This window comes from Netta rufina, assembly GCF_964035555.1.
Source record: "Netta rufina genome assembly, chromosome: 30".
In the NCBI taxonomy this organism is placed as follows: Eukaryota; Metazoa; Chordata; class Aves; order Anseriformes; family Anatidae; genus Netta; species Netta rufina.
Genome location: NC_140154.1, coordinates 2,307,838 through 2,334,385, shown reverse-complemented (window position 1 = coordinate 2,334,385; position 26,548 = coordinate 2,307,838). Strand labels below are relative to the sequence as shown.

Below are 26,548 nucleotides of genomic sequence, written 5' to 3'. Positions count from 1 at the left end.
CTGGGGAGCGGACCCTCGCCATCCCCCAGACACCTACCCCGACAGTGCGGCCCCTCGTCCGAGCCATCGAAGCAGTCGTGGAGTCCGTTGCACAGTTTGCTCATGTGTATGCACAGCTCCGTGCCCAGGCAGTTGTGTTCGTTGGGCTGGCATCGCGACACCTTGCTCTGAGGACCTGCAAGACAGCAAAACGCTCAACTGTCACCATGCAGAGTAAAAGCAGCACCCAAAGTTGCCGACCGGCCCCAAATCATTCCAGCTCCCATGACTGTCTGGGACAAAAACAGCCCCACTTGCCCACGCCAGGCTCTGCTCTGCTCCGACACCCCCAGCTCTTGCCTAGAGGAAGCTCGTGGACAAGCACTGCGTTTCCCTTTCAAAGCAAGCGGTACTGCTGCAGGCACAGCTGTTCAGGAGGAAAAGCACGACCCCTCGGGTAAGCTTTCCCTTGTCCATCACAGCACGCAGCCTGCCAAACAGCGGAGCCCCAAGCAGCCAGAGTGGAAGGGGAGCCCTCACCCAGACCCAGCGAGCCCAGCCAAGGAGATGAGCACCCTGCAAGCCTCCACAGCCAGTCCTCGGGCACCCACAGGTGCTGGGACGTGCCGAGGCAGCGAGGCACCCGCATAGCACTCGCGAGCTCCCCGTTTTGAACCCTGGGAGCTCAACCCCACCTCCCCAGGGTCCCGCTTGCTGCCGGAGCACCGAGAGCACCTGGGGCCAGGCGGTGCCCAGACAGCTCCGAGCACAGCGGGTCCCCATCCCCTGGGTGCCCAAAGCATGCCCGCAGATGCCAACAGACTTTGTCTCAAAAGACAACTGTGCCAGCAAGCACGCAGGGGGCCATTAAGAACCAGAGTTACACGATACAAGGAGACTTAATCTCCATTATTAACTAGAAAAATTACAAAGGAAGCACGGCTTTATTTTTAAGCTTCTCAGAAAAGAAGCACGGCATTAAGACAAACAACAAAACATATCATAAAACAAGTAATATCCCGAAGCCCTGCTAAAAGCTCCCCCAGTGTCTCGGTTCCAGCCCCACTTCACCCCAGGCAGGGAGGCAGCTGCCTCAGGGAGCAGCGCGTGGCTGTGCCCCAAAACAGCGTGGGCTTGTGACACGTGGACTGGAGAGCTCTGAAAGCCTGGCCCCTTGCAAGGGCTCTCCTAGTGTCCCTGTCCCCAAACCTCTCTGGGTTTTAGGGCTGAACAAGGAAATCTTCAACAGCTCTTACCAGAGCCAAGAGCGTAGCTCGACTGGGTCAACAGCAGCACGCAAGAAAAATAGTGAAGTCCCATTTTACAGGGAGACAGCAGCTATTTCTGCCGTGCCTTCCCAGCAGCAGGACACACAGCACTCCAGCCTCACAGGCAGCAGCCACAGTGCCGTGAGCGGCTCCCCACGGGGCACCACGTCCTCCCGCAGCAGGCGAGGAGCCAGGCTGACCCAGCAAGGGCACCTGAGCACGTGCTGAGCTTCCCGTCCAGGCCTGGTCCCGTTTTAAACAACTATTTAGACCAGCAGCCACCTTCATCTGAGCCTCAGGTAGCCCTGCTGGTGCAGCGTGTCCTAAATACGCTGGAGCTCTCCCTCGCCAGGAACACTGCCGGGGTCCGGCCGTGCAGCCGCGGATCCCCACCACACACGGTGACCTGCACCACGCTGCTCGCTGCCGGCCGCTCAGTTTTACTTCCTGCAAGCTGCCGAGTTATGCCGAGTGTGCTTTTAACCCCAGCCCTGGGGCTACCAACACGTGCTGTAAAGCGAGGACCACACGCGCTCTCCTGTGCTTGTGGAGAGCCCACGGGACACTGCCAGCCCCTGGCACCAGGAGCGACCCTGCCCCTTCCCCTCCGCCCCGCCAGCTACCAGGGCTGTGGCCGAGCTTCTCCTCCAAGCCCCATTTCCACTCTCTCTGCCACCACAACCTGTGTTTTCAGCACTGCCTAACTGGAGACAAAGTGTGTGGGGCTTCTCTCAGGCTGATTCCCCGCAGCTGAGCCTCAGCCACAGGCCGGCAGCACACAACAGCTTCCCCTTTTCCTTCAAAGCACCGAGGACAGGTGAGTTCTTGCATCTCCCTCCCAGAACACGGCAGAGGGCCCCAGCCTCCCTGCGCTGCAGAGCACGAGGAAGCCTCTGCACAGCCCTCCAGCCTCCCCAGCGAAGAATCAGCAAGTGGTTCCTTGCCAAGCAGACAGAGTGGGCTGGGTTTTTCTCCCCCCTCTGCCCTTCCCAAATGAACCGAATTCTTTGCAGAAATAAAGTCCAGCAGGAAAAACACCGCAGCTTCTGCTCCCGCGGAGGCAGGCAGGGCACTGCTCCCACACCAGGAGGAGCCCGCAAAAGCCTCTCGCCGTGAGCACACCACCACGGCTCCTGGTGGAAAGTTCCCAACTCGCCGTGGTGAAAAACTTCATCCTGCTTTTGTCCGTTTCGTGCAAAGTGACTAACTCTGGGCGTATTGAATAACATGCCCTTTTTTTATTGAATAACATGCCTTTTCTTGCACAAGAGGTGCCCAAAGAATGGAAACACGGAGAGCTCCAGCTGCCAGATGGCTCCCCACGCACGTGGACTGCTTTCCCGACACAGTGCAGTATGATTCCTGTTAGCCAACTCACTCTGCACCAGGGAGGTGGGCTCCTCGGGATGGGGATCCGAGGTGCTTGAGATGGGAACGTGGGTCTGAGGCTCACCGCAGCCATCGGCACGGCGCTTCTCCCTGTCCCAGGGCACAGCAGCACCCAACAGACCCCTTCCAGGAGGAACCCTCCCGAGATGCTGCTGCGGGGCTTTCACTTCTCCAAGGGGGCTGAACCGCAGCGCTATCTAGGCACCAAGTAATTGCAAATTAAGGGTTAATTGAGTAGTGTCAATAAGCGGGCCAAAAGAATGAAGGCACTGAAATAAAGTGCACAGTTCATCAGTCAAAACTGATCTGCCGTGTCCATTATTCGCCAGCAAAGAGCCTGAATCAAACTACTTATCACAAACAGGGCAGGATTAATCTACAAGCCACTTTGTTTGCTTTTGACCGTGTTGGCTCACTAATAAATGAGCCAATTTATTACATGTGACAAGCTTGTGGTACACCCCAAGGAGCTGAATTAGACAGGAATTTTTAACCTCTAAAAGCCACTTGGAAAGAAAAAAAAAAAGGAAGAAAAAAAAAAAAAGAAAGAAATGAAAAGCAATTCTTTCCCCTGTAAATACAAGCTGTAATTGACTTGGCAATGGCCCAAAGAAACATGAAGTGGGGAAAGCTGCAAGGGAGCAGATGGGAGCATGACCCGGTGCGGGCAGGTCCTGCTCGTGCCACCTGGATGGAGGGCAGCTCCCTTGGGTCCTCTCCCTTGGTTTTATTTCAGAAGACCATGCCAGAAGCACCTAGATAAAGCGCTGCTGCATCCTCCCTGCTGCGAGTTCTCTTGCCCGATGTCCTTGCAGCCACACAAACCATTGTGGACCAGCATGAAACCGCGCAGCTCAGCACTGACCCCGCTGCCTCAGGACTGCATCGCAGCGGGGCAGTTGGGAAATGAGCCCTGTGGCTGGGGATGGCACTTTCACAGTGACAGGATGGGGTTCAGGAGGGGCAGAGTGGCTGCGATGCCCCATCTGGGCTCACAAGACCCTGCACGGACAGCCTGCTTGAGAAGGGGCTTTCTGTAAGGCAGAGACCTGGCAGCTTTGGAGAGACCCCTGGATCTGCTCAGCCCCAATTCTCACTCCTCTGGAAAAGCCTTGGCACGTCTTCCTGTTTGAGTGGCATTTCCAGACATCCACACCGACCACTCCCTGGACCCAGGCAGGAAAGGAGGAGGCGAGAGCATCTCCAAGGGCCGGCAGCCACCGGGCAGCGACTGCGAAGGGCTCCCAGCAAGGGCTCCACATGGGGCGGCTGCGCCAGCACCACACCAAGCACCAGGCGAGAGCGGGGAGCTGAGTGCCTTAAGACCTCCTCGATACCTAAACTGATGAGCCGTGAGATGCCGGATCCTCGCGAACATCCAGGTGGCTTTGAAGACTGTGGGTCCTGATGTGTCTGCAGGAAAAGCGCTGCTGCCAAGCCGGAGAGGAGAAGCATGCCTGCAGCTCAGTGGTGGCAGCGTGCGGGCAAACACAGCCAGGCTGCCCCAGGACATCCCGCAGGGGCTGAGAGAGGCCCAGGCACGAGGCCAAGTGGGGATGAAGCAGCCAGATGACAGTCATAGCTCAGCCACCACAAATTCATTTCTCAAAGCTCTTCATCTCCTTTGATTTTCAACTGGACGGAGGCTCTTGTCCAAGTTTTTTCCCCAAGAAAGCACCGTGGAATGAAAAAACAACGGGGTAAGAGTCAGCTCAAGCCACTTGCATGGACACAAGCGCAGCCACTGAGCTTAAAAAGGGAACTCTTCCTATGCTCAGCTAACACGTGAGCAAAGCCAGCAAATACTTAAAAGGATTCCCTAGAGAGGAAAACCTTTCACATAATAGACAGCATTTCAAGAGACTCTGACATGAGTACATTACTGCAATGTAAATAACCCTGCCTCACTGCCAGGGTACGAAAGGGTATGCCAAGCAGTGTGTAAAAGCAGTGTTTGCAGCCTGGGTTTAAAAAAAAAAAAAAAAAGAGAGGGAGATTAAATAATAGTAATAAAAGTCATTCTCTCTCTGCCAAAAAGATAAGGAAGATGAGAGCCTTCTGGAAGCCCTGGTGCCAAAGCAGCGTGAGAAAAGCTTGCCTGGCAATCCCATAGATACCGGGCCCTCCGCCCTGCATGTGCCGGCAGGTCGGGCTGTGCTTGCACGAGCCCAGGCAGGAGCCTCCCTTCATGCCCCTGCCCATGGGAAAGGGGCAGACGGGCACAGGCTCTGGGCCAGACGTGGAAGCTCAGCGCCAAGCACTGCCCAGCCAGCACCATACAGCAGCCCGGGACTGCCCCAACCTCCCCGAGTCCTGCCGGGTGCAGGGAAAAGCCAACGCACCTCGCCGAGCCTCGGCAGCGCGTCGCACAGTCACTGCTGAGGCAGCAGGGCATGGCTATAGATTCAGTCTCTAAACTGAATTTTCTGCTGCAAAATCAGGTTTTGCAACCTAGTGTGCTAAGACAGACACGGAGGAGATTCCTGGACCATCCCGTGACGCTGTGAGAGGAGAGGACACGTTGGTCCTTGATTTGCGCCTGGCACGATGCCCCCACCCATGCAGCGTGGAGCCAGTGGGCAGCAACATCCCGTGCTCCGTTCCTGCAGAGCAGCCGCTGCAGTGCTCCTGCCGAGGGGTCTGCACAGCTCGGAGAGCCCAGGAGTGGGGGTCCCAGGGGGCAGCAGCTCCTGGGGCTTCAAAGCCTGGTGGCGGAGGAGGACACCGCTGCCTTCCAGCCTCCCAAGGGAAGGCAGCAAACAGGGAGGTGGCTCCACCAGCACGCACCAGCGCCGCTCTTGCGGTGAAGAAAGAGGGAAAAAAGGTAAGAGCTGGAAAAAAGCATCCAGGCTGTCCATCTACCTATCCAGATGGATAAAGAGAGCACGGTTAAACAGGGCACAGGCATGCACAGCTAGCGGAATACGTCAATCAGGACGGATTTCTTCCAGCGCTGGGAAAGGCCTCCAAGTCTTCCTGCAGTAATTTTCCAGGGCTGCTGATTGACTGGAGCCAGACAGCCCATCCCAGCCCCCTCATCCCTCCCACAGAGGGGACGGTTGCATCATTTCGCCTTAAGAAACAAATAACTCCAGCGCCGAACCACAGCCTGCTTCGGAAGAAACCTTTACACCAAGTGCAGCGGCAGCTGGGGGAGGACAAGGCGCCTTCACTCGCCATCGAGAGGCAGCTCCTGGCTTCCTCCAATGCTGGACACCAGCACCTGGGCTTTGGCCTCAGCTGGAGCGAGCGGCAGCATCTGCTGAAGCCACCGCTGCCCAGCGGGCACAGACAGGTCCCGCTCCCCCATCCTGGGGTCCCAAGCCCCCTCCCCATGCTCACCACCACCACCACAAGGCCAGGGGAAACACAGGGCACCGCCGCCACCTCGCCCCTCACAGCGAGGTGCTTGCAGCACCCCTGCCTTCGGGAGCCCGGGCTTTCCTCACTCAAACCCATTTGGATGGAAACCGAACCCAGCGGTGCCCAGGTCCCAGGAAACCATTGCAGTGCGATGGGTCGCAGCCCCCAGAGCAAGAGGCACCGGGGGGCAGCAGCTAGGGAGATGAATGGCAGACAGACAGACAGATGGACGGATTGAATTCCAGCAGTAAGCAGCACCCACTGTCCCACCCCCAGGGCGCCGGGAACTCGTGCGCTACTGGAAAGCGTGAGCGGAGGTAGAGCAGCGGTGCGATGACGCCTGTTCAGGACCCTCGAACGACCGTGCAGTGAAAGAGCGAATGGAGCAAAACGCAAAGAAAATTATTAGGAAGGAAAGTCATACATACATATATCAGGTGATTCATCCGAGCCATCGGGACAATCCTTTTCCCCGTCACAGCGCCAGCCCTTAGATATGCACGTAATCTGATCTTTGCATGCAAACTGTTTAGGGCTACATGTCTTCGGTGCTGGATGAGAAAAGAAATAATGATAATAAACATGATCAGTTTCTTCCCAAAGACAAGTTATTTAAAAAAAAAAAATAATAAAAATTTAAATTAAGGACTAGATTGCTTTTAGTTTGATTTCTTTCTAATGGCTCAGTGAAAGTTTTAGCCTGGCATCAGATCCATCAACCTCGCCCCTAAGGAAAGGAGAAAATTTAAACTGAAACATTAATTACACTGCGAGAAAACAGGAACTGAGATCCATGATGCACTAACAGATTTTAAAGATCATTTAACTTGGATGAATTAGCTCCTGGGAGCCAAAGGCGCTTTATTTTCTATGCTAGACAGTAAAAAAAGAAAGGGAAAAAAATGAGAAAACCCAAACGAGAGCAAATTAGAAAGGAATGTTTTCAAATCGAGCAGCAGCAGCACAGGTGCTGCCTGTTCGTGCGGGTGCAAGGGCCGCAGGCACCCATCGCCTCCTCGCCTGCACCCCAGCCACCAGCCACACACCGGGACAGGGACGACGACTGCCCCAACCCACCCCTGCCGGCAGAGACCTGTTCCTCCGTGCACAGACCACGATCAGAAAGGAAAAAAAACAGAGGGGAGCTTCCTTCCCCCCAGCCCTGCCGGGCTTCGTTTCTCTGGACAGCAGAGGCTGAAAGAAAGTTCTTTCTTGGCTAATCCACAGCTGGCTGTGACAGCACCAAACTTTAAAAAGAAAAACGCGTATGTATTTGTACAAATAAAACACACGCACGCAGCACGAGCAGAGCCAGGCAGCTTGGAAAGCATCACAAGGCAGGGCGGGCGGCAAAAGTGCAGGTGGTTGCTGCAGGCGAGAAGGTCAAAGCGCAAAGCCCCAGCTCCATCCCCGAGCCCCCCGCAGAGCCACACTGTGCGCCGGCAGCGCCAGCCCTCCCCGCCTCCTCGCCAGTCTCTTGGCATGTCGCGTTCTCCCGAGAGACTCAGCTCTTTGCAGCAAACACCTCCACGCTGATTGCAGCTTTTGTTATAAAACAGCAAGCCCAAGCCCTCGGGGAGGGAGGAAATCTTGAAAACCCGACCAAACGTAACCCTGAATGTTTGTTAAAGGAGAAGGCAGCACAACACACATAATTCCCACAACAGGTATCTGGTGTCGTCCCCTGTCTTCTGCTCAGCTCCCCTCTCCATGGATCCCTGTCACTTCACGCACAGCCCATGGCGAGGGGGGGTCTCCACATGTTTCCAGGCGGCTGCAGCAGGCAGCAGCACGGCCATGCACCCAGCAGCGCTACTGCTCGTTTCATGCATTTCATGACCCAGCTCACTCTCAGGCTCCTGACGGACCAGAGGAGGTGCAGAGATTCCTCGCCGACCTGTGTTAGGAACAGGAGATGCCTCCCTCCTTCCTGCTCAGCAGCCTTTTGCTCCATCTGTGCTGCTGGGGAGGAAGAAGGGCCAGGGAGGGATGGGGAGGAAGAGCCCCATCCCCTACCCAAACCCTGGTTCCTAAAGGAGGGGAAACTCTCCCATCTGCCCTTGCACCCTGTGACTACTCCAGTTATTGCCTAGACCCACAAAGGGGCTCTGTTTGCCCCAAAACTTGTCTGCTTTCTCCAGAAATGCCTGATTGGTTTGTTTGAAAGGTATTGTCTCCTGCAAACCTGCCTTTGCTCAGGTCTCAACAGAAGTGTTGGAACTGCTGTTAGACGGAGACGCTCGATACCATGACACAGAGTTCAGTGCAATCAAGATGGAGACTGGATATATCAAAATGGATGAAACACCCACAGCTCTGAGCTGATGCCAAGCCCCCCGATCCCAACACCATTCCGAAGATGACCAGCTTAAAGCCAAGTCCCTCCTGTTCCTCCGGCAGGACCCAGCAGTGTGGGACAGGACAGCAGGGCATCCCACAGGGCCATTTGTCCCAGGTGCTCAGGCTGACAGATATGAAACACGGGACTGCTGGCTGCAGGAGCGACCCCTCCTGCCGGGCACAGCCAGTGCCAGCCCCACTACGGAGCCTATGGTCACCAAGGGGCCATTTCCTCTCGACCCCAGGGACAGGTCAGACCCAAAGCAGAAGGGGCTGCACCCTGCCAGGCACCCGCTGCCCGCTCAGGGTCCCCACAAGCACCCCGAGCCTGGCACCAGCACCTCAGCCCCAGGGGCGGCGTCCCCACCAGGGCCAGCCCTGCCACCCCCTCTTCCTGGAGGAGCTGAGCTTCCTCCCCCATCTCCGAGCCACAAGTTTACCCAATGCAAGATTCATTAAGAAAACCACAGCAAAGAACCGACACTCCCTTGGATTTCCTGCTCTCCCTCATCCCCCGAGGTTTCCAGCAGCCACAACGTGACCTACCGCCGCACGCACACACCGCGACGGCCCTCGGCCGAGCCCAGTTCCAGCTCTCGCCTTCCTCCTCCCTCCGAGGAGAGCAGGAGCTGGTTTACGAGGGCAGGCCCCTGGCAAGCGGCTCCAAGACTCCTGCCCAGCACCCACACTCCTGCTGCCCCCCAGCTGCTCAAAGTCCCCCAGGTTTGTGTCTACACAGGAGATGAAGCCAGGCCCAGGGCAGGATCTTGATGCAGCTGGTTTATTTTGCACTAGAGACACCCGTCCTGGAACAGAGATGCTCACCAGCAGCACGGAACATGAGCCCCTCTTCCGAAGACGTCATCCTTAGCTACCAGCACCTAAATCTTCCAGACCAGCTCCGTCTCACGGACTGGCTGTGGTTAGACAGACTGAAGGAGAGCAAGTTTTCCTGCTGCTTGCAACAGCTCCCCTACGCAGGAGCAGAACATGTGGGATTTCTTCCAAGCACTAAAACAGTGCTCATACGCTTTTTTTTTTTTTTTTTTTTTTGTGTCAGGCTTCACATGTGTCATGGTTTGCCGTCAGGAATGCCACCCCTGTAGACACGTACTTGGCTCGCACCTGCCTCTTCCCAGACGTGGCAGTGCACGTGCAGGTCTCCAGCTAAGTCAGCTACAGGGAAAAAAGGTGCTTCCCCAGCACAGGCAAGCCCCAGGGAACAGTCTCACTGCACCTTGCCGCCACGGGTGGCGTTAACCTGCCACAAAGATGTGCCTGAACTGGGCTCGGAGCTCAGACTGTCCCCACTGTCACTCACAGAAGCAAGGATCGCCTTGGCAGCACAAGACTGCACCACTGCTGGTGGCTCTACACAAGGGGAAGAAAGAAGATTGCTTCCCTTTTCAGCCACTAGCTCTCCAAGCTTCTTGGTAACAAAACGCACTTTCTGTTCTTGCACAGCATGTTCCTAGTGAGCTAAATAGCCTCCAAAATGAGTGTCAAGATGCCTAAATGCCAGGTGGACAATTAGAGAAGGTGTCTGTTAATGCATCGTTCACAATGAGCCAAGTTTCTTTTTGAAAGCCAGGCGGCTGCATCAGCAGAAGCGGCAATCTCAGCGGAGAGAGGAGCTCCAACTTTGGGTAGGAGAATAAAGAAGCCTTCATGCAGTGTACAATGGCCAGCTCAGACTGCAGGGCCAGGACAGCTGCAAAAGCCTTCCACGGAAAACATTTGCCTCTTTAGCAGTCAGGGGAGAGATCCTCGCTTAAAAATAATTCAAAAGGGACAGAAGGGGAAAAAAAATTGTACTCAAAACAGCAAATGGTTATTTCGGTACAAAAAAGGGCTCCCTTCTTCTCTAGGGAGGGCTGGGGGCGGCCGTCCCAGCAGGGAAGCGGAGCGGCAGCAGGGTCTGTTGGGGCAGGAGAGGACCCGGACCCCGGTGGCACCTCTCGCTGCCTCAATGATGAGGGCAGACAAAGTCAGCACCACAACATAGGCAGCCAGAGGGCTTCGTGTAGACGTGCAGTGGGTTTAGAAAAAAAAATTTTTAAGTGTTAGCAAAAAAAACGCACAGCAAAACACGTTTCATCTTTGCCTAAAGCAAGAAATCAACACTTCTACTTTAAATGGACTGTTCTGAGAGGCTGGTGAACAGAAGGTCCTCACCTTGAGTAGAAGCCAAATTACCTTCAGCGCACAGATGACTATGGCATAAAAACCTAGATAAACTGGAAGTAAACTACAAAAAAAGTTGAAGAACTTCCTCCTTAAGCAAGCCATACTTTTCTACTCAACCCAATTCCTGCTCCTCTCCTTGGAGGAGGTGGCTGGCTGTTACTTCGCAAAGGAAACAGCACTGGCAATAAATATGGACTGGAATGAGCATGATTTGCAAAACAGATGTTCTTGGGGGGGGGGGGAGAATAAATCCACTCCACATTCCTCATAGGTCTCTGTTCCCCAGCTACTCCCCTCCCCTCCATGCTAGCATATACGGTCTCGCACAATGTCCAAGCCTGCCAAAACACACATCTCCTGTGCTGCGCACGCAGAGCTGCGCTCGCTCTGAACCCTGCTCCAGGACGCACGTCAGGCTTGCAAACTCCATCCGGGTACCGAGCCCCAGCAGCTCAGGACCAAAAAGCGGTGACATAAACCAGCTGAGCCTTCAAATCTCCCTGCCAGACCCCCTGCTCACTCAGGGCTGGCTACAGCTGCCACCAACACTACCACTGGGATGCTTCAAGATCCCCAAACATCGCCCTTGGGAGCTTTGTCACAGCAACACAAAAACCTGCAAGGTTGTTCTGGAGGGCAGAAGTCTGGCACAAAATTATTGAACCTCTGGAGAAGGGAGGGATGGAAAAGCCCCAGCATCCTGGTGCGTGTGGGATGAAAGGTGGCATCATTTGTGCTTCAGTCCAGCCCCGGTCCTCACCAGCACCGGCACTGAGGCTTTGCCGAGGGGGCACTGGAGCACAGTTTACAATCCCATCTCCATCCCCGCAGAGTCCCTCCCTCTCAGTTTAACTCTCCAGATGTCGCTTGGCCAGAGGACAGCGCAGTTTACAGGCTGCTTTCCCAAAACAATGATTGGGCGCATGCACCTCGCATGACTCCTCCAGGGCCCCAGCACGCAAGGCCACGATGCCAAACTGAAAGACTTTCCAAGTTGTCCTATTAACTGAACATAAAAATCAGTTATTCTATGCTTTCGTTTTTCTCTACAATCTCCCCCACGTCATCCATTCCTTGTTCTCAAGTTTCGGGGCGAGGGGAGAGTGATTTATTCATTTTTTGTGTTGTCAGGACTCTTAAAATTCTTCAGAATTTCTCTGTAGCCTGAAGACAGACAGGCATGGTGAGAAAAGGTAAAACACTGAGGCACGCGCACACCTCGATTCCTTCATGATGCCTTGAATGCAGGGACCAGAGCTTTGTTACAAAGCCATAAGGCCAATGACAAAAAAAAATAAAAAATAAAATAAAATAAAATAAAATAAAATAAAATAAAATAAAATAAAATAAAATAAAATAAAATAAAATAAAATCACAAACAGGGAGAGCAGAGCCCAGAAGGGCTGTGATATTCCCCGGCCACTCAGGCATTTCTGCACACAGCATGCAGAATTTGCAAGCTCATGGCTAAAGTAAATTTGTCAGGTCCTTTGGCTCTGAAAAACTAGACAGGATAATAGAGACATTTAAAATAACAAAACTTAGATCTTGCAGTCACATTTTTTCAAGGGGGGGGAGGCTTATTTGTTTGGTTTGCATTTAAATACAAGATCTCTAAACAGTTCAAATGCATTTTTGCAATTCTTCCATCTGGCCCCCTCATATGAGAAGATTCAAACCAGACCCGCTGCTCCATCGGAGCTGCTATTTCCATGAATGACGTTGCTGTTCGCACTCCGAGCTATTCCCATTTGGAGAAGCCGCAGGTATGCGCTGTTTGGAACTTATTTGGGTTGGAGGGGGAGGGGCTGGTTCAATTGCTAAGTAAATATTGACTTTAAAATACGCATTTTTTCCCTTTTCCTTTCAAGTCTGCCTATTGCGTCTAAATCACAAGGCATTAACTCTGTTTTTTTTGTTGTTTTTTCTGGGGGGGGGTGTTTTTTTTGTTGTTGTTGTTTTATAAAAGGACAATTTTGAAAAGAAAAGCCTCAGCTTTGCAAGAGAGGTTTGAACGGAAGCAAAACACCATTCGTAAGAAACACGCGCATCTGTCGCTGGGAAAGAGTTGGCTGAGGGCGAAGAACGTCGGAAGGCATCTTTGAGCCGGCCTCCTCAGACCCGGCTAGCTTTTAGATACAGCAAGGAGCTGAAAACCACCCCGAAAATCCCATCCAAGCAGAGAACTGGTGGACCATCATCTTCAGGCACGTGCTTCGAGCATCCCCCGAAGCGTGCTGCGAGCTTTTGTGGATTTTTCGCCTCTGGCTCATGCCTGCCGACTGCCTCGAGGCAACACTGGGGATGCTCACGTACCGAGGGTGCTTCAAGGCCTCGAAGCAGCCCTCAGACACAGAGCGCCTGGCCCATGCCCCGGCTGCTCCCAGAGGCTGGCCTGGACCCTTCGCACAGAGACCATGCTCTGTGCACGCTCCCATCGCCCACAGGAGGGCACAGACGGAGCAGCCCAAGGGTGCCGGGACCCCAGCTGCCCCCACCACCCACCTCCAGGCCCCAGCTCCGAGCCAGGCCTCGGCCCCATCGCCTCCGCTGGGGCAAGAGGCCGAGGAGCAGCCAAGGGATGAGCCAGAGCGGGCCCATGGCAGCCACCACCCCATCCCCTGCCCGTTATTCCTTTATCGATTCAGACAAAGGATGAGAGGGGAATGTGGAGCAGGAGAAGGAACAATGAGGGGTGGCAGCAGGGGCCGGGCTGGCTCCCCATTAGGGAGGACAGAAACGGAGATGGCCAAAAGCGGCCATCCCCAGAAGGGAGAGGGGGAAGGGGAATAAAATCATATTGCGACTTCCAAGGGCTCCTTTCATCTCGGTGCACCGCAGTCACCTGACTTCAAACAGATCCAGGGGGAGACGATTTAAATGCTAACACGCATCAGGAAATCTGGACGCGCTGGGAGGAATGCGCTCCCCCCGCCAGCCCAGCCCCTTCCCCTCCTGCTCCTGCTCCCCAGGCTCCGGGCAGCTCAGCTGCCTTCAGACAAAATGCATTAAAAAAAGGGGGGGTGGAATTTGCATTTTAAACGAAATTCAGAAGCAGAGAGATCTGTGCTGGAGTGAGACTCCCCCCCGGCCCCCCCCCCTTCTGCCTCCAGACCCACAGATTGATCCTTAGAAGAATGAGCTAAAAAATGGCAGGAGATGAAACCAGATGAAATGAATCCATGGCATTTTCAGAATTGGAGGGAAAAAAAAAAAAAAAAAAAAAAGAAAGCTTGATCATACAAAATGCGGTGGGGAGGGGCAGAAGGGGCAGGCTCCAGCCACGCAGCAGAGGGTGTTTCAAGAAAGAATCATGCTTTTTTTTTTTTCCTCCTTTTTTCCTCTTTTTGCAGCTTATCTGCAATTTAAATGAAAACAAGAAAAAGAGAAAAGAAAAAAAAAAAAAAAAGCATTTGCAGCCAAGAGAAAGGGGCTTAATTCCTCTTGGTTCGGTTGGAGGGGCTGCAGCCGTGCCTGGCTGGCAGCCACCCTTTCTGGGGGGGGGCTGCCCCTTCCCCTCCCCACACGAGGCAGAGGGGTGAGGGAGGGGCATTGATTTGGGGCAGGAGACCCAGCCAGATACTATGGATGCTGTGCACGATGTCCGTCACCCCCAGATCCAGAACATCCCCTGCCTCCTCTACCTGCTCGGAAGGTTTTATTCCCTTTATTTATTCTAGCAATAAGAAGTAGGATGTTTATACCATTGGCAGTTTGGAACCCAAACAGAATATAGTGTTCTGCACCGGAGGCAGTTATTTATGGCTTGTGGCTAAAGCTGATAACGCTTCCCCCAGAGACCTGCCTGCATTGTGCAATAAAGCAATTGCACATTATAGATTAATAGGCATTTCATCTGGATAGCTGAATCACAGGGCAGGACTCTGCAAGGAGCTAACTGACAGAGCCCAGGGCTGTGTGAGGCGAAGGGGCCGGCAGCAGGCGGGGGGCTGCGCTGGGCAGCAGGGTGCTCAACTGCATTCGGCCTGGGACGGGCATCAGCCAGCCAAGGCTCTAAAAGTGCTGGAGCCAGGCCAAAACCATTGGCCTTAATTCATTAGTCAACTCAATTTCGCTGGCTTTGCAAATAAGGACTTTGTCTAAAATGGGGAAACGGACCAGAATAGCTATTGTGAACCGGGAGCGGGCAGAAAGGGCCCTTTGAGAGGACACTCTGCCGGAATAAAAGTCACTTTTATCCCAGAATAATTAGCGTGCTCTGAGTACACTAATTATTCCAGCATAAAGGGACTTTTATTCCCAAGAGGAGAGTGCCGCTCAGGGAGCTACTCTGAATTCAGCTCCACCTGTCCATGTGAACGCCGTCTCCCGGTCCTGCTGCTCCGGGGGCGACTCAGCCTGCCGACACTTGTGACACCCATGGGTCCGGGGATGGACGGACCTGTAAGCATCCCTGGGGTGGTCACCAGTACAAGTCCAGACCAGGCTGTGCCATGAGAACAGGGACTCCCACCCCAGCCAGCGCTGGGAAACACCAGACCCCTGCCCCATGCATGTCCCCTGCACTAGGAGGAATAGGGTGAACAGACCCAGCTCCATCATCTGCACAAGCTGCCGGGTGGCTTCCATGAGCCCCATTGTTTTGGGGAGCAAACACCTCCTGCAGCTCAGGGGGACAAGGTCATGAAGCCACCGTGGCACCAGCTACTATTTCAAGGTCTCCCCAGGAAAACCTCAGGCTCCTGCTGAAGAAAACAGCACAGGGAAGCACAGCAATACTGTAACCCCTCCTGCTCCACGCGGACAGCATCTCCAGCTGCTCTGCCCAAGCTGGGATTTGGCTGTGACCTGCTCAAACGTGGCCATACCTACAGGGAGGCTGGGAAAAACTCCCCTGACCCATCCCCTCCTTGCCTCATGGGAGCTGGAGCCTGTCTAGGAGGAACACACCCCAAAAGCAAACCCGACCTGCTCGCCCAGTGATAGCAGACTTGGAACAAAAACGCGGCCTCCAAAGCGGGGTGGGGAAGCATCCCCTGGCTCAGGCCTCCCCTGAGCGGCACCTTTCAGGCACAGCGTGCTGAACAGGCCACAAGGGCGCACCTCAGATGCGGCGGTGCAGGATCGGGGAACACTTGGGGTTTCCTCAAGAGCATGCTAACAGGATGCCACATCGCACCGTGGCTTTGCTGAGTGCTGCATCATCCCCCTCCACACCACCAAGTGCCCACGGCGCCGTGCCGCACACAGCCAGCAGCCTCCACGGGCCGACGCCACTTCCCCGTGTTCCTGGAGGAGGATTACCCCAGGTCAGGCCCCGGAGGAACCGAGTCAGCCATGCCAACCAAGCGCTTCGCACATCCAAACGCCGGCAAGGCGAGGGCAGGCAGCGCCTCTACCTGAGGCGGAGGGGACATGGCCAGCAGCAGGGCTCCAGGCCCGTTGCCTCCCCACAGCGCAGCCCCCGCCTGCGCCGCTCCTCGGCCGCCCCGCGCAGGAGCTGGCCCCGCTCCCGCTCCTCGCCACCGCCGTGCCGGCCGGGCGCCGCCGTTCCCCCACCGCAGCGCTGCAGCCCAGACACCCGGGCCGGGCCACGGCCGAGCCACCGTGCCAAGAGCGCTGCACGGCCCTGCGAGCCGCAGCTACCACCCAAACAGCGAGCTCCGAGCTCGAGCAGGGAGGGGAGGGGAAAAAAAAATAAAATCCAACAACAACAAAGAACCCCGACGCTGTGTCCCAGGGTCGCCGCACAATACCCGGGCTTGTTGCTTCTGCTGGCAAAAGGCAGCTCCGATCAGCTGTGCAAATTGCAGAGTAACCCGGCCGCGTCCCTGCACGCAGCTCGGGCCAAGGACAAGGGCAGCGTGAGGCGGGCAGAGTCCCCGTGCCCCTAGGGGCACCCCCGGGAATGCAGCCACTGGGCTGGGTCTTGAGAGGTGGAGGGAAAAAACAAAATCTTTGGCATGGTGGAGTGTCCCATCTGTTTATAACTGGCAAAAATGATTAAAGAGGAATCTGGTACAGTTATGTCTGGTCTGATTTTGTGTCCCAGACATTATCCTGCCCCCTTGGCATCTCTACCAGCACAGCTATGACCAACTAACTGCTTGCCTGCAGCAGCCTGGACACTCCATGGTGCTTGGACCTGGTGTGCCCGTTCCTACCTTCTGCAAGCTGCAGAAAAAGGAGCTTTGAAATTTCAGAGAAGCTGAAAGAACACGGGGCAGGGCAGGTTTGGGAGGGATGCTGGCATCAGGCAGCCGCAGAAGAGAAAACCAAACTCACGAGTGCAGTGCTGGGCTCCAAATTCCGCAGGGAAAACCCGCTCCAGGCCACGAGAGGAGACACTTGAGTGAACCCATCTGGACAGGCTCCGGCAGGAAGCGGAACCTTGCCGCGGCCGCGCGGGGTGACACGGAGCGGAGCAGGATCTCACCCACCTCCCGGCCAGCCCCACAGCCACAACCGGGGCCGCGTGTCCCCACGGCACAGATGAAGGCAGCACCACAGATCCCTCCATTCATGCTTTTGGGAGGCAGGGAAGAAACTCCCCTGCTTGGAAGTAACCTCAGACGCCCCGGTGCCCTGCTCTGGGGCAAAAGCTGGAGCTGGCCCCAAGGACGGACAGACGGACACAGCCCGGCCCCCCCGCTGCTGCCCTGGGAGGCCATGGATGGCGCCTGCCCTCCGCTGCCTGGGCAGGAAGGTGTCTGAGCCCCTACGCCCCGCAGCTTCCGTGCAGGCCTTTGGAAGCACTGTCGCTGTAGGAAGTATTAAAGCCAACTGCTTCCTTTTCCAAACAATAAAAAAAGCACTACAACAGAAGGCAGCAGGCCGGGGGAGGAAGCCATTCACAGCCCGGCTCCTTCCCCAGCGTGCTCCTAGAGCTGGAGCTGCTCAGCCGGCGTGCACGAGGGCTCCGGCTCCCTCCTGGCCACACACCCAGGATCCAGGCCCTGTGCTCAGCCCCAGGTGAGGCTGCTCTGAGCGACCACACGTGCCGGGTGCCCAGCGGCAACCCCACAACAAGCAGGCAAGGTCTGGGCTCTGCAGAGCAGCATTGCTGCAGGACAGGAGCAAGGTGCGTGGTCACTATTCCTCCCCGGTGTCACAGCTTTACCCTTCACAGCAAAAGCCTTTGAACCTTCTTCCATTTTTATTTATTTATTTTTTAAGTTCAAGATACTCAAAGCCTTCAACAAATTCTGAGCACAGCACGAACAGAAACTCGCAGAACCCCGTGGGCTGAAGCGTACAACCAAGATGCCAGAAGGGTCCTGACCTGGGTGCAGGAAAGCAGAGACGAGGGAAACCAAGTCACAATTAGCCCCAAGGAGACTGATTAACCGCTACAGCACCATGACTACTCCAGCGTGGCCTGCCGTGCCAGCAAACTGAGAGAGGCAGAGGTACACTTGACTGTTCGTCAGATACAATGAGCTGCTGTGATCCAATGAGCGCCGGGTCCCTGCGCTCAGACGTCTGTAGCGGCGCCTGCAAACAAAGAGCTGCACCATATTAAGTAAATGGACTAGATTGATGCGTTTCAAAGCTCTAGGCAGATTAAAATAACAATTTGCCTGGCAGCCCGCAGAAAACAAAACCTAGCCACATCTCAGCAAGGCTGAGGCAGAGGAGCAGCAATACGAGGGCTCGGCAGGCACTTGATTCACCCTTGATAGAAAACCTCGGTTCATTCACTAAGGGATGGAAATCACGGCCCTGAATCCAGCAGCAACTCCAAAAGGAAAGCAATCAGTCCGTCTCCCTCCGCAGCCCACGTTACTGAAGCTAATCGTCTGCCGCGGATTTCTTTGCCCTTCACCTGCCAGTCATGGCCCCATGTGCCCAGCCACGACCCAGAAACGCACGCTCACCCTCGCCACTTGCAGTGCTGCCTTTTCATTTAGAGAAACGGCATCTTGCAGGAGGCTAATTAGTACAGACAATTAAATGAAACTTCCAACTCAATTAGACACTTCCCCAGTCACCTGCAACTCACATTCAGATGCCTCAGTCCACAATTTGGAAGAAATCACAGACCTGCTCTCCCCCTCCCACAGCAGATGAGGCCACCCATCACTCCCACAGCACCCACAGCAAGGTACCCCCAGGATCCCTCATGACCTCTGGGCCACCAGCAGGGTCCTGCCCAGCCCCACAGTGCCCACCCCGTGAGCCTGAGCTTCAGGCTTGCTGGGACTGTCTCTAACCCTGCAAAGCATCCGCGTGATTGTAGCTTTCGTCTGCTTGGCTTCCTTGGCTAAGAAAGGACACAGTAAGCCTATATTTAGCACCAGAGATGGATGGACTGCACTGGGGAAAGCAACCTCACACAACGGAATAAGATCCAGCAAAACAGTCCTCGCAACCCACCCAGCATTTTTCCTTCTTAAAATAAGAGGCGCGGAGCGAAGAAAACAAGAAGTTCGAGCTGAATTAGAAAAGGCTGAAAATATTTGCTGCTGCTGCTTGCCGCTGGCAGGACGGGCTGCCAAGGTACATTAAATGTAAGTGACTGAAAAGTTAAGTCAACAGCAAAAACTGGTCTGTAAATAACTGCAAGTTGGTCTCGCACTGGCTTGCGAAATATGAAGGAGAGGAAAGCGCATCTCTGTGCAGACAGCCTTGACGCTCGCTTGGGAATGCCACCAAAGATGGCACAGACATGAGACCTCCGCAGGTGCCAGACACGGTACTGGCCCCCAACCCAGCATTGCCTGCAGCTGTGGGACCCCACCAAGGAGAGGAGAAGACAGGGGCCACGCTCACAGCACCGCCAGTGGGCAGCCAGCACAGCATCGCCAGGCCGGCACTGGATGTGCCCCCAGAACACAATGCCGCTTGCTGACCTTCACCGGCTTTGGGCACGTGGCTTAGATGTCAATGGGGTTCAGAAAAACACATCTCCTCCCCCTCGGGGATAGCGGATTCTTAATTTACAGCGCCCAGCAGGACTCCGGGCACACAGCGTACGCAGCGGCAGCAGAGGGGAACAGGCCATGAACCGGGGACCTACGCCCCATCTCCTGGCAGCCACGCGCGGAGAGGACATCAACAGGGATGGAGCCAGAATGCCCAATCCAGAAGGCGGCGGAGATAAAAATTCAATCCCAGCACAACGAGAGCCTTGTCTGCTTGGCAAAGCGTAGAGCCCACAGGAAGGAAACGGGTTAGATGCGTTCACCGCTCACAGGCTGAGTCAGCCGCGCACCGCCGCGACGAGGAGCAGGCGCAATCTCCGAGGAGCCCATTTCCCAATCCTGGGATTGCTGGATTCTTCCCGACTTCTCCGTGGGGCTTCAGACAGCTCCTACACACCCAGGCATTTCAGCCAAGCTCTGCGACTTGCTGGGGAAAACCGGGAGCACGATGACTTTGCACTGTGCCGAGGCGCACGGCACAGACAGAGCAGTGGGCTCTGGGAGCGCAGCCAGGACTTGCCTGTGGGTTAGCGGTTAAACGAGGTGCTCGACACGCATCAAGGAATCGAAATCTTTTCAGCACATGGAAGAGGAACCTCCTGCCCCATGACAAGGCCACGGTCTTGCCCGCTGGTTGCTGTCACATCGATAGTGCCGACTCAGCCCAGCTCACAGTGACCACAGTGCTCTGGGCTGTGCTGCCCTCCCCGGAGCTGTTGTTACGGGAAGCATCCCCTTGCACCCTCTTCCCAGGGCCAAGGGGGCGTGTGGAGGCGCATGTGCCCTGCACGGGACGGCAGCGGGCAGCCCGACCTGGCCAAAGCCCTGCTGAATGATCAGCCGCAGCAGGCTCAGGAACTTACCCCAAAGGTGGAACCAAAATCCCCGCGAGTCAGTTGCAGACCCAGGTCCAGCACCTGCACAAGGGGCCACAGCATTGTGCACGCTGGCGTTCATCCCCTGGAGAAAGGCGCCGGGCAGATGCTTCCCCACATGGGGCACAGCAGGGCCCTCGCTCAGGATCCCCCCAGCAGCACCACACGAGGAAGCCAACGCCAAAGGTTGCTTTGCAGATGTCCCGCGTGCCCAGCACTCCTCTGAGGCTGGCACATTCACCTCCAAAACCCACAGGGATGTTCCCTCTTTCTCCAAGAGCCAGGATCCCTTCTGTCCAAGGGCTCTGCCCCTCGTTCCCTCCCAGCCCTGTCTCTCCCTGCTCAGCTCAGCCACAGGAAACACCAGGAGCTAACTGGGATGTTATTGCAGCCCTCCGGTGGCTGGGGTCCCCTCCACCCTCCCCAACAAGGAGGCAGCCGAGCACAGCCCCTCGCGGTGCCTTCCCAAACAGCCCCACAGGAAAGTGAGCAGCCTCGCTCGGGCCACACCACCACCAGCACCACATCCCGGTGTCCTCCTGCCCTCCAAGGGCCCCACAGTGGAACGGCTCCGTCCGTGGGCACCTCCTGACCCCTGGGCAAGCCGCCAGCTCCTGCCTCCACCCTGTCCCCCAGCGCTGAGCTCCAGAGAAGGACCGTGGTTCTGGGGACACCGCAGAGCAGCAGTTCTGCACTTTTTTTTTTTTTTTCCCTTGGCTTGCCCCTGCTTATCAGCCATTGTTTCTGCAAGGGGAAGTCCCCACATCCCAGGACGGGTGCTGCGCTGCTGCCACTGCTTGCTGGCTCTGCCAACGAGCGCGGTGCCCACAGCTGGCCAGTGACGGACCCGTGCCAAACGCTGGCACCCTCTGGGCACAGCAAGGAGCACGGTGCCCACAGCTGGATGGTGACAGACCCGTGCTGGACCCCAGCACCCTCCATGCACATCGCGGCCGCAGACACGGGCGGCTCCAGGCTCGTAAGGAGCCTGCTCCTACCAGGGCGGTGCCAGGCAGGCAGGACGAGGACAGCGCTGGGGTGGAGGCATCGCCCCACCCTGCCTTGCAGCCAGCTCCAAAACCAGCGCTGGGTCGCTAAGACCCCCCCCCCCGCCCCAGACGAGCCTCCCTCGCTAAGTGAGAAAGCATCTGTGCTTCTCTCCCCAGCCCTTCTCTCTGCCAGGTTCCTGGGGAGTGAGTCACTCCTGCAAAGCTATATCGAGACAGTTTGGCTTCTCCCCACATCCACACCTTGCCAATCACACAGGACTGCAAGGCTCATCCTACTCCGGCTGCAAGAGCCAGAGACACAAAAGCTGTCCCAGCTCGAAGCCGTCCCTTCACCAGCAGTCCCGTGCCCCCGCCACCCACAGCCATGCCACCCGCACCTCCCTCCTGGCCCAGGGATGCCGAAAAGATGAGGCTGTGCCCATCCTGTGCCAGGCAGGAGGCAGCCAGCAGCTGTGGATCAAGTACGGGCTGGTGGCAAAGAGGAACCAATTAACTCGAAAGCCTCGCCAGCTCTCCTCCAGGAAGAGGCGGCCCTGGGTGCCAAAGCCTTTGAGGAACGGGGAAGACTTGGGTGGTTTGCCCTCCATTGGCCCAACCAGTTCTTGATGCAGGAGGAAGTGCAACAACAGCCGACAGGAGCAGCCCTGGCACCTTCCAGCACCGCGCTCAGAAGCGGAGCACAAACTGGGGCCGGGATGCCGAGGAAGCAACGAGGAGGCAGCGCCTTGGTTTTACCCCAGAAACGCCCAGCGCTGCTGAGGATGCTCTGGACCCCCTCAGCACCAGCACACGGCACCGGAGAAGGAGAAGGCAGGACAGGAGCCACGGTTGTGCTGCTCCCACAGGGACTGCAGCGATACGTGGGCACACAGCTTGCAGGAACACAGAGATGACACGAGAGCGGAGCACCTGGGCACAATACGGGCCAGCACCCTGCCCTCAGCACCCCACAGACACCCCCTGCCCACATCTGCATGGAGCTGAGCAGGCTCCCCCCTGTTAGCACCATTCCTTTGTGTGGCAAAGGCAGCACCAGCCCCGACAGCCACCCCCCAACAGTTCCCAGACCCAGCCTGGCTCCTGGAAAACCCGTCCCTGCCTGGGGAGATGGCACCTGCGTGCACAAGACCTGGACTGCTGAGGGGGAAGGGCTGCATCAAAACACCTCGGCCACCCTCAACCACAGGTATTCCCAAAGCAGCATCGGGACCCGGGGAGCGCACCGCCGCCCCGCCAGATGGGAAGAGTGCTCCGGCAGATCAGAGCCGTGCGCCGCTGCCCTTTGTCCCGCTGGAAGAGCTCCTCCACCATCCCCGCCGGCTGGACTTTGTCTCCCCTCTCTTCTGCAGCCAAAGACAGGAACAAATTAACATTTTCAGCGTCACAACCCGAGGCAGTGGCTTTGGGGGTCGCAAGCCAAGGCAACCCCGCCGCTGCACTGCCGAGGGGGAGGGGGACTGGGGTTTTGAAGCCTCCTCCCCAAGCCCCATCCCCGGACCAGGGCAACTCCTGCCCACAGAGCTCTGAAGGACGCTGTGCCAGCTGCATGTGGCTTTGTGGGGTCGGCAAGGCACAGCACCCCGCAGCAGGAGTCCACTGCCAGCCACCCGGTGAGGGGGCGTTCCCGTGCTGGCTTTCACCCCGTTCCAAGTCATCGGGGTGGAGGAGAGGATGGAGGAACTTCCCTCGAGCTCATCATCGCTGCTGCAGCCTCGTTTCCAAAGGCAACGCAGCTTATGCAATGACTGATGCCTGTCCCTCCCGCCCCCACCAACTTCGGGATCCGCCGGCTGCTTCGAACCCCAACCGAGGGGGGACGATGCCTCCACGGTGCCGGGTGCCCCCAAAAAGGGGAGAGGCCGAGCAGCAAACCCCGGTGCACTCCCTGCCTACGGGGAGAGGGCAGCTCAGTGCCAGTGGCTGCAGCAACCCCGCACGGGTGTCAGCAGAGCTGGGGACACAAGCGGCATCGCCACCTCCCTCCGAGGGACGTGATTTGGGTGCCTGGAGCTCCAGCAGGGCGGGGGGAGGCCAGGGGCTCCAGCCCCCCCCCCCGCAGCACTGGCCATGGGTTGGACGCTGCTGTCTCTGCCACGGCACCGAGCGCCAGCAGCTTGGTGCCGAGGTGGGTGCTAAAAGGGGACAGCGAAACCTTCCCCCAGATCCCCCCCATCGATAAAACGCTCCAGGCTGCCGCCTTCGCCAGGCCCTTCCCATCTGGGCTGGAGGGAACCCGTAAGTGGAAAGCTGCGCAAGCCAACTCAAAACCCCAAATCTCCGGGCTTTTAAGGGGGAAAAAAAAAAAAAAAAAAAAAGATTAAAAAAAAAAAAAATCAGCCTCCCACCCCACACATTAAAACATCTCCAGGAACTTCTCCACCGGTGGCTCCCCGCTGGCCGAGCTGCCGGCCCCGAGCCCCCGGTACGGGGAGGCTGCAGAAGAACGGGGCGAGCAGATCGATCCCGGCAGGGGCGAGACGTGCGCAGCTTGAAAAGGAGCCGCTCGGTGCGGGGCTGGACGGCCCCGGGGCCAGCGGCCAGCCCCGTTACCGGCCCCGTTACGCAAGGGCCGGGGGGGCCGCGCTGTCACCGCAGGGCAGCCCCTGCCGCTGGCAGAGGGAAAATGGGGGGGTGGAGGGGGCGTCAGGGGAATAGAAGCGGGGGGAGCTGAGGGAAGTTCCCGGGGGGGGATCGGGAAGGGGAGGAGGACGCCTGCTGTAGGATGGGGGGGATGGGGGGGGGTCCCTTTATTTTCTCCGCAGAAGCGGGGACCCGCGGGGCCGCTCCGCTTTGTCGCAGCGGGGCCGCCGGGGGAAGCGCCGCGACTGCAGCGGCCGGGACCGGCCCCAGCCCCGCTTCGACCCCGGTCCCGGTCCCGGTCCCGACCCCAGCCCCGGCCCCGCTCTGGTCTCGGCCCCCCGCGCCCCCCGGCCCCAGCCCCGAGCCCCCCGGGTCCTGAGGGCGCCGTCAGCGGCCCGGGCCCGAGCGCAGCCCCCACGGCGGAGCCCCCCCGGTCCCGGCCCCGGCCCCAGCCCCGCGCCCCCAATCCCGGCGGGCGGCCCCGCTCCGCAGCGCGGCGGCGGCGAGGGCCGGGGCCCGGGGTGGGAGCGCTCCGCAGCCCCGGGGGGAGCCGTGGCGGGGCCGAACCGGGCCGAACCGAGCCACACGGGGTCGAACCGAGCCACACCGGACCACACCGGACCACACCGGGCCGTGCCGCCCCCCGCGGCCCCGCACTCACCTTCGAGGGCGCGGGCGGCGGGGGCGGCCAGCAGGGCCAGCAGGCACCCAGCGAGGGGCAGCAGCAGCGGCCCCATGCCGGCGGCTCCCGGCGGCTCCCGGTTCCTCACGCCGTGCTGCCCGCGGGGCGGCGCGTCCCGGGCCCGCGCACCGACATCCGCGGAGGGAGGGGGCGCGGGAGGGCGGGGGCGGGCAGGGGAGGGGAGGGCCGGGCCGGGCCGGGCGGGGCGGGGGGGGGACGGGCCGGGACCGGAGGGGAGGGGGCTGGGGTGGGGGGGGGGGGGGAGCCGGGACCCTCCGGCCCTGGGCGGCGGCGGCGCCGGGGGCTGCGGGGCGGGGGCGGGGGGGGGGCTGCGCGCGCCGCCGCCGCCGCCGCCGGGGGATGGAGCGCGCGCTGCCGCCCGCCTGACGTCACCGGGCTCGAGCCGCCGCGAGGGGGGGGGGGAATTGGGGGGAAGGGGGAAGGGATGGGGGGAAGGGGGGGGGGGGGTCCGACGCGGCGGGCACGCATGCGCGGGAGGTGCCCGGGCTGCGCCCCCCCGGGGGGGGGCGGGGATGGAGGGGGGCAGGTACCGGGATGGGGATGGGGGGGTGGGGATGGGGATGGGGGGGGATGGGGATGGGGATGGGCTCGGGGTGGGAATAGGTATGGGTATAGTATGGGAATGGGAATGGGGATGGGCAGCGTACGGGTGTGGGTATGGTGTGGTACGGTATGGGAATAGGTATGGCCATGGTACGGGTATGGGTATTGGTAGGGTATGGTATGGGTATGGGTATGGGTATGGGTATGGGTATGGGTATGGGTATGGGTATGGGTATGGCTGTGGTATGGTATGGGAATAGGTATGGGCTTAGGTATGGGTATGGTATCAGTATAGGTAGGGGCATGGTGTAGGTATGGGAATGGGTATGGACATGGTATGGTATGGGAATAGGTATGGGCATGGTACGGGTATGGGTATGGTATGGGAATGGGTATGGGCATGGTACGGGTGTGGGTATGGGTATGGTATGGTATACCTGTAGTATGGTATGGTACGGTATGGGAATAGGTATGGGTGTACTATGGCAATAGGTATGGGCATGGTACAGGGATGGGTATGGTATGGTATGGTGTGGTATGGTATGGGAATAGGTACGGGCAGAGGTATGGGTATGGTATCAGTATAGGTATGGGCATGGTATGGTATGGGAATGGGTATGGATAGAGGTACGGTCATGGTGTGGGGATGGGTATGGACATGGTGTAGGTATGGTATAGGAATGGTATGGGTGTGGTGTAGGTATGGACATGGGTATGGTATCAGCAGGGCCATGGGTACGGGGGACAGGGATGTGGCATAGGGATGGACATGGTATGGATACGGTACAAGTGCTGCCCACCACTCCCACCCCACAGCATGAGGCCGTGGCCCCAGGCCGTGACCTCCAGCCCAGGGTCCTGGCAGCGGGGTCCCAGCAGCAGGGTCCTGCTGGGGCCAGGCCATATTTTGCTCATCCAGTGTTGGGTCCTGTGCATGTGGCTCATGGTTGGAGCCGTGCTTGGGCTCAGTGCCAGCTCCTGGCAGGGGGATGCTCCATGAGCCCACCCACCTACCACGGGGGGCCAGGGGCAGCAGCTCCAGCCCCAAAACAGCTACGGTGTTCCTCTCACCTTACCCAAACATCCTTTTCTCCGCAGGGAACGTCTCATCCCTGCCTCAGATGTTTGTTACCAAGAGTCTCCGTCACCGTGATCTGCATTTTGGGCCGGTTGGGGTGGCAAACGCACTGCCAATGTTTGCAACGCTGCCGAGGCCCCCGGGACCCACCCAGGCCGTGGGGCTGGGGGGCAGCATGGACCCCCCAACCCCAATGAGAGCGGGGCTGCCCCAACCCCATCCCTCCTTCACCGGCTGCAGGTGCATTCCTTCAGCCCCCCCTGGGGCAGTGCCCCATCCCTCCCCGACCACCATGGCTGTGGTTCTGATGTCAGAGCCAGAGCTGTGATGTCAGAGCCGTGATGTCAG

At 57.8% G+C, this 26,548-nt stretch overlaps 1 protein-coding gene across 2 annotated transcripts in view; it reads right to left on the bottom strand.

The window, feature by feature from the left end:
• Window positions 1–24,670, bottom strand: part of LRP1 (LDL receptor related protein 1) — an 89,064-nt gene extending 64,394 nt beyond the window's left edge. For both annotated transcript variants that reach the window (XM_084303630.1, XM_084303631.1), the window contains exons 1-3: window positions 24,538–24,670; window positions 6,428–6,550; window positions 38–175 (exon numbers count right to left, since the gene is read on the bottom strand). In XM_084303630.1, the coding sequence (XP_084159756.1) occupies window positions 38–175; window positions 6,428–6,550; window positions 24,538–24,613 (337 nt within the window). In that variant the 5' untranslated portion in view covers window positions 24,614–24,670. The remainder of the gene's footprint in view (window positions 1–37; window positions 176–6,427; window positions 6,551–24,537) is intronic.
• Between the last annotated feature and the right edge of the window lie 1,878 nt (window positions 24,671–26,548).